General features: G+C 37.9%; 1 protein-coding gene and 1 pseudogene across 1 annotated transcript; both read left to right on the top strand.

Moving 5' to 3' along the window:
- Window positions 1–3997: 3997 nt before the first annotated feature.
- LOC126370431 (uncharacterized) lies at window positions 3998–6381 on the top strand. The gene is made up of 3 exons (XM_050015267.1): window positions 3998–4196; window positions 4553–4647; window positions 5793–6381. The coding sequence occupies exons 1-3, from the start codon at window positions 3998–4000 to the stop codon at window positions 6291–6293; spliced, it is 795 nt and encodes a 264-aa protein (XP_049871224.1). The 3' UTR covers window positions 6294–6381.
- Window positions 6382–6489: 108 nt separating this feature from the next.
- LOC126369977 (uncharacterized) lies at window positions 6490–13529 on the top strand (annotated as a pseudogene).
- The last annotated feature ends 720 nt before the right edge of the window (window positions 13530–14249 follow it).

Below are 14249 nucleotides of genomic sequence, written 5' to 3'. Positions count from 1 at the left end.
ACCTGTTTTGAGCACCCTTCCCCAGCTATTTCTTATTTTGTTATTTGTTTCTTCTTAGCTATTGTATTTTTTATATTATTGTTAATGAGGGACTTTCCAGGCTACGTTCTACAAAAATAATATAGATGGCGCTGTCGAGATTTAACGTGATAATGAATTATACTCGTGCTTCGTCCTCGAGATTAGCATAAGATACGTGTAGTAGCACATACGGTGTCGCCTTATCGCACTGTTTAGTTGAGAAATATAAAACAAAAAATGACAAAAAGTGGCGGGTAGATTGTTTCCCGCTCACTCAGTAATCCACATTTCGTCATTCACAGTACTGTGCTCCGCCGCCGGTTCGCACGTATTACTTTAATTTTTTCAAGTCAATAATTAAATAGTGTAAAGTTCTTCAATATGGGAAAAAGGAAGCGTGAACGTGACGACAATTACGATTATATCAAGAAAAAAATGAAGAAACTCGAAAGGAAATTAAAAAAAGCCCGGAAAAATCATAGTGATACGTCTTCTACATCATCGAGGAATGCACCGTCAATCGAAGAAGGTTAGTTACATCTGCTTGTACTATTTATTATATGCATTGGCGTTATGTATTCTTATTGCGGGTAATTCGAAGGGTTACCGTTTAAGAATGTAAACGCAGTTTATATCACGTCTAAGTTGGAATTGCGGGCAGTTTGAGGGGCTGTAACTTTTCTAATCAGCGTGAACTCGTAAACGTGATGCGGGCATCCATACCGGGTTGTCACTTCACAATAACAGCCCTTTCACACGGCAGTCCAGTTTTGCAGGATCGGCTTTTTACGGTATCCTGCTAAAATGGACGCTGTGTTCACACGGCAGTTCAGTTTTGCAGGATTCAGTAAAAAGCACGCAGGAAGCCGTGTGAACACCGCTATTAAAATATATGTGTGATTAAACGGGATCCCGCTTTTTACTGGACTTCGGATCCAGTTACTAGTGACAAAACCGAACGGCACAATTCGACCGGATCGGTTTTTTGCAGGATCCCGCATGCGGGATGCTCGTGTGAACGCTAGCATATAAACATATTCGCCATCAAACGGGATCCTGCAGAAAACGGGATCCTGTTAAAAACTGGACTGCCGTGTGAAAGGGGTGTAAGAGTGCAGAATGTAACAGTTTATTTTATGCTACGATCGTTTTAATGATCTTTAGTGTTGCGGGCAATTATACCGGGTTGTCACTTCACTTTATAACATCAAATATTTGTAATTTGTAAACGCGGTAAGAACCCGTTATTATGTGTTTTAATTATGATAATAACCGCGTAAATTTAAAACAATGTATCAAATATTTGTATTTGAGAGGATTACATTTACAATTAAGATATCTATTTCTTCTCCTGAATTAAACAATAACTTCTAAACCCGTTATAAAAATAAGGTCGGTTCCGAGGACAATATAGCAGTTGCGTAAAGTATGAAAATTACTCATTGTTCTACTTTTTGGAGAAAATTACGGATTATCATACATTTTAAAAACATAGTTTATGCTGTCGCTTAATCATTTACTTACAAATTTGATATCCTGGGAGTTATTTCGTAAAAGTATTTACAAAATTGACATCGCGTATCGATGGTGTCGGTTACGTGACGCAAAAACACAAAGTATCGTAAAAATGAACAAAACTACCCAGTTTTGTTATAAATGTTAATTTATAAAAACATTTATTAGTTAGCCTCAGTGCAAAATTGATTTACTTTAAAAAATGCGTTCCTATTTAATACTATCAGAGTATTTGTCTGTTGTCGGTTATGTGACGCGTGGAAAAGCAACTTAAAAAGTGTTGATATATTCTTGAACTGGATTCGCCAAACAAGTGCTTCAAGAATGCGAAAATTTCGCGAGAAAATAAAAGATCTTGATTATTAAAAGAAGAATAATGAGAGATAATGGCATCATTTACTTGTCGTTCCCGGCACACACGTCTCACAAGCTTGCCCCTTGATGTCGGGGTATTTGGGCCATTTAAATCAAAATTGAAGACAGCCTTCAATGATTGGCACGAGACAAATCCAGGGAAAACGATCACTATCTGCAATATCCCTAAAATTGCCAAGATAGCATACTTTGAAGCGTTCACTGCTAAGAACATCACAAGTGCATTCAGTGATGAAGATTTTGCACCAATTGAAGTATTATACGACCAGCAATGCAAATATTGGATGTCCAGAAAGTTGAAATACAACTGATACTCTACTAACCAAAGATCCTCAATGTAACATAACGAACAGCGGGAGCAAATGTTTCTTGATAATCAATAAACACCCATCTGTTGAGAGTACCCCTTAGCCTATAAACGAGCTTTGAACCTGCACGTTCCATCAGGATTTTCTTTTACCCGAAAGCCCCATTTGCTTTCAACGTATGACATTATTTATGAGAATCTAATTCCTCATTAATATCCCTGAACCAGTGGGTTCAGTAACATTGGCTTCTTGAACGTCCTCATCTATCTGTGTGTCACTCTCTCTGTTTCTAGACTTCTCTTTTTCTTCTTCTCTATTTATTTTCTCTACGTTTTCTCTACAAAACTTTTCAAAAGTCTCATAATCATAATCAACTTCGTCTACGCCGAGATCTACACTCTATTCTTTCTCTTCTTCTTGAGTCTTACTGATACTGCTCTCGTTCTCTATAAAATTGACATCTCTTGACACAGTCACTTTCCTTGTCAGTGGATCAAACAGTATAATTTTCTGAGTTCCTGTCATAACGAACGAAGATAAACTTCTTCCTTTTCTCTTCTAGCTTGTACCGTTTCTCTTTTGCAACATGCTTGTATGCAGTACATCCAAATATACACACATGGTTCAGATCAGGCTTTACGCTTGTCCACAGCTCGAACAGAGTCTTCCCTTGTTTCGATCTTCTGTTGATCAAGTAGACTGAAGTAAGAACAGCCTTTGCCCATAAGATATAAAGGTAGCTTTCTTGCATACAGCATAGAGCGAGCACTCTCCATGGTTGTTCTATTTGCTCGTTCGCTCCTACCATTCTGTTCGAGATTATATGGTGCAGTAGGTATATTCTACCTCGATACCTTTTTCTGTAGCATACTTCTTGAAAGGCTCGTTCTGGTATTCTCTGCCATTATCGCTGTGTAAGATCTTGACCTTGTTGTCATATTTATTTTCGATCAGGTGTACATACCTCTTAAAAGCATCTAATGCGTCACTCTTTTGCTTCAGAAACTCCACATGGATGAAGCCAGTAGCACCATCTATAAAAGTTATAAAATAGCGTGCTCTACCAACATATTGTATGCATAGGACCACACAGGTTACTGTACACCTTGTCTTTCCGCTCTGACATTTTTTCTGAATGGAACTCTATGCTGCTTACCCATTACACAAGCCTCACAAAAGAAATCACCGAGGTCATTAACCTCTAGAAGCAGTCCATTACATACCATGTTGCGTATGGTGTCCACAGACACATGGCCAAGCCGTTCATGCCATTGTTTTAGTGATACAACAACCGCATTTGCTTCACAGGTACTCTCTTACGCTATCACTGTTCTAAAAATAAAAGTAAATTGATATACTGGGTGTAAGTGACATCGTAACGAAAACTTTGAGGGATGATTCAGACCATAATTCTTAGTTGATATCAAGTGGAATTTCCTGTCGCAAAATTCTATTTTATTCAATCCCGTATTGTGTTTTAGGCTGCAAAGAACCCAAATTTAAAATAAATAAATAAAAATGACTAATTATTAAAAATTATCAATGTACAACCACAATAAATAATGATGTCTTATTAAGGTGTGTCCAAACATCGAGCGGCAATCGAGCGCGGCTGCCGCGCGCGGCCCGCCGCGCTCTGTTTAGACGACAGCCGCGCGCGAACGCTTTTGGCTAGCTGCCGCGCGCGAGCATTCTTAGTCAACATTCGGCAGTAATTGTGTTTGGACGTATTTCTGCGCACAAACATGGACAACGAAACATCGATTCGTTTAATTGAAATGTATGGATCTTTTAAAGAGTTATGGGATCCTCGACAAAAGGAATACCATAATAAAAATAAACGTGAAGACTTGTGGAATGAAATAGCCAACAATTTTGATCTTCCCAAGAAGGAATTAAAGGCTAAAATGAAAAGTCTTTTAAGTTCCTATAGACGAGAAAGGAGTAGAGAAAAAACAAGCAATACAACTGGATCGGGTTAGTTATAATCTTTTAATAATTATTATAATGTATACCAATATTGCTGTAAATCTAGACCTACTTACTATACTTATAACAATGATATTCAAAAAGTATAGATGGAGTATAGTCATACTTCACACGTCAAAATAACATGCCATGTAGGTACGCCATTTGCATTGCACTGAATGCGATAGACATATTCGGCAATCACAAGAGGGAAGGAGACAAATAGATATAGAAAGCAATTTGAATGTTTGTGGCACGAAATTTGGCGGTACAAGGCGAATCTATACTTTTTGAATTCATAACGCAATTATTATTTATTTTAGTTTTTCTTTTAAACTAAGTGGGTACATATTATTTTTTTGCAGGTAGAAACCAGTCTTACACTTCAAAATGGTTTGCTTACGAAGCATTTCACTTTTTACACGATAAAAATAATCCTATAGACACATCTGATACAATGGTAGGTACCTAACGTTTTTTTATTCCCAATGGCGGCAAACGAAACTTCAGTAAGTGGTTACCGCCGCTTATGAACCTCGACAGTGCCAGCGGCACTGTCAGAGTGCCAGGCCGCTGCCAACCCGGAGACATTAGTTCTTAAGTCTCAATTGACCAGGAATTTCACTAGCTACAGTAAGTACCCTTCAAACCGGCAGATAATATTGTGTAGCTAGCAAACTACTAGTTGGCTGCAGAACATATGATACCGCGGTAGTACGTACCTAGGCGCATATCTTAACGTACCACCTTCTAATAATAATAAATTAAGTGTAGTTTTATTTAGTACTTATCTTGCCACGGAATGGATCCATTTGTTATAAAATGATTGGCTAAGAAATTACGATTATCAGTCGCACTGGTACCCGTAAATTGGTTGTTCTGTATTGCAGAAACTGTTTCATTCGTGGATATATTGGTACTACGTTCTAAATAATCTCTACGAAGAAAATTATGCAAATGAACGCTGGCTAAAACTACTTTCTTAGCTGATGACGGTTTTAGGATCATTACTTTTCTCAGCACTCTAAACTTCGATGACATTATCCCGAAAGCGTTTTCAACTACTCGCCGCGCTCTTGATAACCTGTAGTTGAATATCCTTTCCTTGGAACCTTTTTCATGAATTCCGGCAAAAGGAGTCATCATATATGTATTTAATGCAAAAGCTTGATCTCCTAATATAACAAACGGTATTTTTTTTGAGTAGGGTATATTTAAAATTTCCGGTGCCGGTACATTAAGTTGTTGATTTTCCAGCTTGTGATATAGTTGGGAATTTTTAAAAACGCCTCCATCTGAAATCCGGCCTTGGCAACCTACATTAACATACATAAAGTTGTAATTTGAATCTACTAATGCCAGAAGAATAATACTAAAGAACTTTTTATAATTATAATATTCTGTGCCACTTCGAAAGGGAGCTTGAATACTGATGTGTTTTCCATCTAAAGCACCAATAGCGTGCGGAAAATTCCATTTCTCGTTGAATTCCTTAGAAACTGCGTGCCATTCTTGTTCTGACTGTGGCAACTGAAAAAAAAAAAGTATTATTAAGAAGTCCGTGACCAGTTATGGGACAGGTAATAACTTTCTTATTTGTTTCAGGATTCGGCACTAGAGAGCTCTCTTTTAGACACAAACAGCAATAGTGGAATCACAAATGAAACGGTAAATACGGATTCAAATAGCAATGCCTCTGAAAGTAATTCAAGAGCATCTGAAAATAAACGTAAAAAGAAACCAGCAAAACGTACTCTTGAAGATTCTGTTATGGATGCCGAAAACAAAATGCTAGAAGATGCTATAGAATTAATGCGCAAACAAGATCAATGTAGCAACGATCCATACGTTGCTTTTGGTATGCACATAGCGGCTGAATTAAGAAAGTATGATACAATTACATTGACAAGAGTTAAACATTCCATTAATAATATCATATATGAGGCTGATATGGGATATCTACAGCAACAGACACTAGGATACAGTGAAGAAAGAAGACCTGGATACTTCACATCGCAATTGACTGATCTCTCCGACTCAACAGTTTCTAATCATACTGATACAGGATCTGCATTGACACAGTTAATTCATGATCTAGATACGTAGAGTTAATATTTTTTTAATTATATTTGGCGCAAACTACTACCTACCTTTATTGAAATTAAGCCTAATAAAAGTAAGTGATTATGATAAACGCTATTATTCTTTCTTACCTTCACAAAATCCTTAAGGGCTGCTGTTATGGCGTCACACACTTCGGGTATTACTGATGATATGGTTTGTTTTGATACACAAAAGGCGTATTGTAGGCTAGAATAGGAGTCTCCTGTTGCTAAATACCGTAAAGTTATAGCCAATCTCTCTTTGGTTGTGATTGCTTTACGCCAGCACGTATCTTCTTTTTTAATATGGGACTCAACCAGGTTATGTAAATGTTCAAACTCTTCCAAGGTTAGTCTTAAAAACTGTGGTATCCGGTAATTAATTTCATAATTTATTGACTCAATATTCTGTAACCTCCGTTGAAAAAGTGGTTTCACCCAGCATTTCCTCATTAAAATATGTTTCTTCTTAGCTCTTTTACGCATTTTTTTAATAATAAGCAGAGCAACGACACACGCGACCGCTTTCATTTTAGTTCTGATGCCAACAGAAGCGCGCGGCATATCTTGGTTGTGCCGCGCAGTACTGCCGCGCAAACATTAGTTGGCTTTGTCCAAACTAGAGCGCGGCAGAAATGTGTCCTACAAATGCCGCGTGTTGCTGCCGCGCTCTTGTTGCTCAATGTTTGGACACACCTTTAAAGAGCATAGTGTTGTGTTTGTGAGTGCATGTGATACCTAACTACCTACCTACCGCGGAGGAGACGCGACGTTACATACCTACGTGACGTGACGTGTTCTAGGGCACCTAGGTACTTCATCCGAAGGAATAACAATTAAGGTAAGGTAAGAGTAGTGTTCTGTCACTCTCATTTCCGGCGTTCTGACTATTGAGTTAGTATCGCCATACGGGATAAATATTAACGCTGACATAGAAAATTGCCAACAGAAAAACATTTCCTACCAAATAGTAGAATCCGAAATATACCATGTATATGCAAACTTTAACACGATTTATGGAAGAACAGTTCGCAAAGCAAACTATAACTATAACAGAAAATGTAATATTAATATTTCTGCAACTATTGATGAAAAGTTAAAACCAACAATAGAGGAAAATCGAGAAATGAAAATAGCGATTGACTCTCTGAAGATCAAGGCCCAAAGTTTAGAAAGGGATACTAGAAAAAAACAATCTAAAATAGTGGGAGTAGAAGAAATTGAGGCAAACAACAGCGAGCTAATAAGCTAATGCAGAATCATGGGACAAATGTTAAATAAGTAACGCCACCAGAGTTGGAAAAAGAGACGAAGGCAAAACTAGACCTATACTTGTGTCAGTGACTCTACAATGGCGAAAGATACAACTTTTCAAAAACAAGAAACTGTTTCCAAATAATGTTTACATAAATGAAGATTTTCCTAAAGATGTCTTAGCAAAGTGAAAAGAATTTCTTAAACAACAAAAGAAGGAACGGGAAAATGGACGTTTAGCTCCCTTTCGCACCTGAGATTTTTTTTGTTCAGTTAAAAAAAATAATGGCAAAAATTTATTAAATCTAACGCACAGATAACTATAAAAATAGTGAAAAAAATCTAAGTGCAATCATCATTTAGAAAAACGAGTATCACGTTCGTGAGTTCTAGGTCTCAATTCTACCAAATCACGAACGTGCATTTGTCTTTTATGTGTAAAATTATAATGGTAATGGACTTTAAACTACTTCTCTATTAGCCGCTTGATTGCCCCGTAAACTACCAGTCTACACACTTTCTGCACCTAATATGCCCCGTAGACCACTAGTCTACAAGATTACCTGTGCTTAAATTGCCCGTGTGGACTAGTGGTCTACAAGCGCTTTCGACTAGACCTTTCTCTAGTTTTATGAATTATATCCGTCTTCCTCTTTCATTAGCGTGTTTATATATATCTATCCTGCTTCTTTGATAAATTTCCAACCAAATAAAACCATAAAACCGTATTCCATTCCTAGAAAAAAAATAAAAAAAAACAAAGTTGAAGTTGACATTTTCGAATGTGTGGTTCGCGAGTGCTGTGATTTATGTGTTGTGCCGATTTGTGAAGAATTTAAATACTTACGGTGAGTATTTTTACTTGGATTTTTATTATTATCAAGGTAAGTAAACTACTAAACTGTAGAAATAAAGTTTTCAGCGTGAAACATAAAATTTGTCCTTTTCTGAACCCGATAAAGTTGACGGTATATTTTTGGCGCGCGCTTCCCGGCTAACGTAATAGTTTTATCTTCAATTTTGATGTATTTGGGTTGTATTATAATTCTAAATACTATCAAAATGATTATTAACGTTATGATCATGTAAATTCTAGCCGGGACGTTAAAATTAGAAGCATTTTGAGTCAGAAATATTAAAATCTGACTAACAAGTGTTAATGGTGCATTTAAGGCTACGTGCACACCGTGAGATCGCGTGACCGAAATCCGGAAAATATATTTAACGTTACTTTGGCTTATTTAAAATGTTTTTTTATTTATATGCAGTTAAGGTTAGGTGCTGACGGAGTAATCGTGCGTTCCGGACTGGTTTTTTTTCTATACGCTTGTCCGAAATTGACCATATTATTAAATTTTACCGCTTGTGAATGTGAAATGCTTGCTGCTGGTTTTTATTTTTTGTTTTCTATTTGGTTTTTTGTTTTTTATTGCATGTGATACAGAAATTGTAAGCCAAAGTGGTCAGGGTGCTATGAGACCACGTCGGGACTTGGGAGCGGCGAGAGGTCGCGGAGGTGCTCGAGGTGGTGGTCGGAACGGTGTCAGTGGTAGTAGGGGTGGCCGTAGGCCACGCTGTGCCCGATCTTTGCCTTTTCCACCGTAAGCAATATTAAATTCAAACTAAATCATTAATTGTAAGTAAAAATTCCGACATTCACTAAAATATTTTTTTATGTTTAGTCTTGGAGATGAAAACGTAGAAGTGCCAGCAGTGGAACCTTCTCCAGGCCCATCTGGAATTTCACAACGGTAAAATCTATATAAATTAACTTTATTGTATATAATTGTTCCAGTAACATTCATTCATAAAATTTTGGATTTTAGGCCTACTTCATTGACAGAGCAATTGAAAGTCGCCAAGATGGCAAGGCTTAAGGATAAAAAACATGAAAAGTTGCTGTCTGAGAACCAAAAAAAGGAACTGTCCAGGCTACGCGATGCAAAGCAAGTAGGCAATTTTAAAATGCCAGATGCTCCAGAACCACAGTAAGTAAACTTAGAAATAAATTCAATGTTTTAACTGCTCATAAGCTTGTTAGGGTTGAACATGTGCATGGTATCAGGTCAACATTTTTTTATTTATTTACAGAAGAGGAAGAGGAAGAGTAAAGGGAAAGGGCAAAGGAAGAGGCAGTGAAGACTCGCGGATGTGGAGGCCATGCCCACTTTTACCTGGGGTACCAACTGTCCCTCCTCCACGTATACGTCAGCCGTGGGAATTGCAACAGCAACGCCCGATTGGTAAATGTATAATACTTTATTAATAATATTTCCGTAGGTACTTCATTCATCTGTCAAAATCTCATTTGAGTCAAAACCTAGAATTCGTAACAGAGTTAAACTCAATCATGTTTAAAGTTAGGCATATTATGTTGTGTTCATTCTCTCTAGTAAATATCCTCGTTGTTAAATTCTAGATATCACCGCGGAGCAGGAGCATGAGGATGATGACATCGAAGGCACACCTGCCGGCTCCATAAGCCCGCCACAGCATGTTACAGGTAAGGCTAAAACTTTTTAAAGCAGATGACAGTTTTTGCTCCGGCTTACGTACTACTTTATTTATTTTTCTATTCCAGTTACCACCGCGGAGCAGGAGGATGAGGATGATGATATCGAGGGCACACCTGCCGGCTCCATAAGCCCGCCACAGCATGTTACAGGTAAGGCTAAAACTTCTTATAGCAGATGTCAGGTTTTGCTCCGGCTTACGCAATACTTTTTTTTTTTTTTATTCCCGTTATCACTGCGGAGCAGGAGGATGAGGATGATGACATCGAAGGCACACCTGCCGGCTCTATAAGCCGGCCACAGCATTTTACAGGTAAGGCTAAAACTTCTTATAGCAGATGTTAGTTTTTGCTCCGGCTTACGTAATACTTTATTTATTTGTTTATTCCAGTTACCACCGCGGAGCAGGAGGATGATGACATCGAGGGCACACCTGCCGGATATTTTCTTCCAGAAATCACCCAGGATGAGGAGATATGCCCTCCCCTCCTAAAGGCCGTTCCTTCTGCAGGGACCCCATCTCAAGCAAAGTAGGTTATTCTGTTTCTGTAATAAATTAATTTTTGCCGATTCTAAAACAAATTATAAACAAAATTTACAGTTTCTACAATTTTTTATTGACAGGAAACGCAAGATCCAATTGTCGCCCTCAACGGGGATCATCCATGGTACTGCATCGCCTCAAAATATCTTGCCAGCTGAGATAGAATTCCTGGGGTTTACACCTTGTTAGTTGATATGATATCATTTAAAAAATACCTATATTTCTTTTCCTTTCAACTTACTTTCTAAAAATTTATAACTGTTTCAGCTTCTACCGGCACTCAAACAGCGCCTGGCTCTGGAAGAAGCAATTACGATATGGGTAACTTAAAGTTTTATTTGAATTTCATGTATCGCCTCCATAAGATGATAGGGTGAACCAAATCCTAAAATAATTTATTTTCTTACTTACAACAGACATCGATATCGATATAGAGCGAGACTTCATAGAGCCTGGCGAAGGCAGCGAAATAGATGAAGATGAGTTGGCGGATAATATGGTCGGTATGATCGATATTTCCTTGAAACTTAGACAAATCGATGATTTTCCGATGGACTTAGACAGTATTGCTGAACAAGAGTTAGATGAGGCGATACAGGAGCTGGACAATGCTGCCGACCAAGAGCTTCGGAACGTGGTGGGATCGGAAGTGGATTTGCTTCAATTTGACTGGCGAGGCGAGCCGGAAAATTTTGAGTCTGTCAGGGAAGCATTTACTGTGCCATCTACTGGACCAACGTTTGATAACGCCGATTTAATTCCCTTAGATGTTTTTTTTTCAAGATTTGGGATGCTGATATTATTGCTCACATCGTGCGCGAAACCAACCGCTACGGTGCTCAGCTAATAATGTCAACCATACCATCCAAGCCAAATTCTAGATTAAGCCGTTGGAAAGACGTGACCAGTGACGAAATCCTACGGTTTTTAGCAGTTTTAATGTTACAGTCACTGGTTATATATAGATTATGTGGAGAGAGAATATTGGTATCCCGCGATTGGAGAACTCCAAATAGGCAATTTTAAAGAAATAATGACTTATAACCGTTTCGTCATCATCAAACGTTGTCTCCATTTTATAGACAATGCCACTTTGCCCGTGCCGTCCACCAAACTTGATAAAATCATGCCCATCATTGAGCACCTAAACAAAAAATTTAAGTCTTTATACGTTCTTGAGCAAAATATAGCAATTGACGAGTCACTCCTTCTTTGGAAGGGGCGCCTCTCATTTGCGCAAAAAATTGCTACAAAAAGAGCTCGAGTAGGTATAAAGTCTTACGAATTATGTGAATCCAGGACTGGATATTTATGGCGGATGGAGGTCTACACGGGCAAAGGCCACACACATGTGGTACAAGACGGGGAGCCGGAAGAGCGCGGGCAAGAATCTGACGAGCCGGAGAGTGCCACGTCCCAGATTGTGCTGAACTTAACGAGACCACTTTTTGATAAAGGCCATACTTTAATAATGGACAGTTTTTATAATGCGCCTCTTTTGTCTCGGATCCTAAAAGTTCAGCACAAGACTGATTCGATGGGTACTCTACGACTCAACCGAGAGTTTGTCCCCGAAACTCTTAAAAAAAAAACAAAAAAAAACATGAAGCAGGGTGAGGTAGCATTCAGCACGACAAAGGACCTGAGTGTGGTTGTGTGAATGGACAAAAATGTTGTGGCAATGATTTCCTCTTTCCATCCCATACAAGTCGGCGGAATTGAAAAATACGGTTACTACCGGTATAAACCGCAAGTTGTACTTGATTATAATCTCTCAATGGGGGGCATCGACCACAAAGACCAAATGCTGTCTGCCTATCCCATTTCTCGAGAGATCAAGAAACATAATCTGGTACAAAAAATTCTTCCGCCGACTTGTAAATGTATCAGTGCATAATGCTTTTGTAATGTTCAACCACAACCGCACTCACGCTCTTCGTCACCGTGAATTCCGCCTGCAGTTGGCAAAGCAACTGCTGCAAAGCAGCAGATCAGCAGCACCTTCCCGGTCTTTAGCACCGGCGGCACGACCAGCACCAGCGGCATGCATACGGAATATGCACATGCCAGGAAAAAACACAAAAAAACAGCGCTGCAAGCTCTGCTACGCTGCCAAAGTGCAGCGCTCGACGGTATGGCGGTGTACCACCTGCAATGTTAATCTGTGTATCATAGAATGCTACGAGGCATACCATATTAATCTAGCGCAGAATCCCGCCGTTTAGTGCAAGCTTTTTTGTTTTTTTTTTGTTTACTCCGGATCCGACTACCTATGTCAGAGTACGTATCAAAATATACAGGATGCAAAAAAATTAGCTGACCAAACTTCAAGGTGTGATTCTTACCCATGAAACTGAACAACTTTCCCCAAGGAGCATAGGTCAAAATATGAAAAGAATTTTGGACCTCCCATACAAATTGCATCATCTGCTGAGTCAACTTGTATGGAGGAGTAAATTTTTTTCTCATATTTCGACTTATGTTCCTTGGGGAAAGTTGTTCAGTTTCATGGGTGAAATCACACCCTGAAGTTTGATCAGCTAATTTTTTTGCACCCTACATAAAATCAATATATCTACATAAGATCGAAACAAAAAAGTCAAAATTTAATTTAATTTAATTTATCTTTATTGTAAACTTCACAGCACATATTCTTACAAAACAAAAATGCCGAAATTTGAAATACATAAACTACGGAAGTAATAATTAACGGTGTTTTGGGATTGATGTCACAGACAGTCAACAACAAACAAAATCGACGAAACTCTGGATCCGGAAAAAAATATGTTCCGGATCACACTCGGTCGGTGTGTACCGCACCTTAAATATTGGTGTAGCCTGCCAATTTGCTGCCAATGTTGTTGTTTACTCTTGAATATGTTTTTGTAATACAGTACAATACACAAGTGTGATATATTTTTAGAAAGGGCTTGAAATGTTCTATTTGGTTTAATTATTATTGTTTTTACATTGTCTATTTTGTAGAACAAAAATAAAATTTTTAACAAAAAAAAAACCGACTTCAAACGCAAAACTAAAAAGCAATAAATAAATTTACTTCGCACAAAGTAATTAGTACGTATTTTCAATTAGTTAATTATTTTATAAATCTGAAGCCGGTGCCAAGGAAATGCTACAACGAAGTACCGATTCATATATTTTTCAATACTGATTGTTTTGTAATTTTTTGTTTGACATTGTTTTGTAATTGCTTTGATATAGGTATTAAACAATATTGTGTGTACATAGTAATTTGATATTGTAGTAGGGTTGTTGTAGCATTTACTTGGCACCGACTTCAGAATTATAAATTAATTAACTAATTGAAAATACGTATTACTAATTACTTTGTGCGAAGTAAATTTATTTATTGCTTTTTAGTTTTGCGTTTGAAGTCGGTTTTTTTTTTGTTAAAAATTTTATTTTATTTTACGATTTAAGTGATGGTTAGACCGAGCAAGGATGCAGACAGACAGATTTTCTGATTTATATTCATATATAATAATATAATATATTATTAGTAGTGATCACAATTATTATTGATGAACATGTTTACACACACACACTCACACACGCGCTAACGCACACGAGCACACGCGCACGTACACACGCACACACACAGATACACGTACACACACAGACACACGCA

This window comes from Pectinophora gossypiella, chromosome 10 (genome assembly GCF_024362695.1).
Source record: "Pectinophora gossypiella chromosome 10, ilPecGoss1.1, whole genome shotgun sequence".
NCBI classification, from domain to species: domain Eukaryota; kingdom Metazoa; phylum Arthropoda; class Insecta; order Lepidoptera; family Gelechiidae; genus Pectinophora; species Pectinophora gossypiella.
Note: the sequence above shows the minus strand (reverse complement) of the source record. Positions and strands in the feature narration are given on the sequence as shown.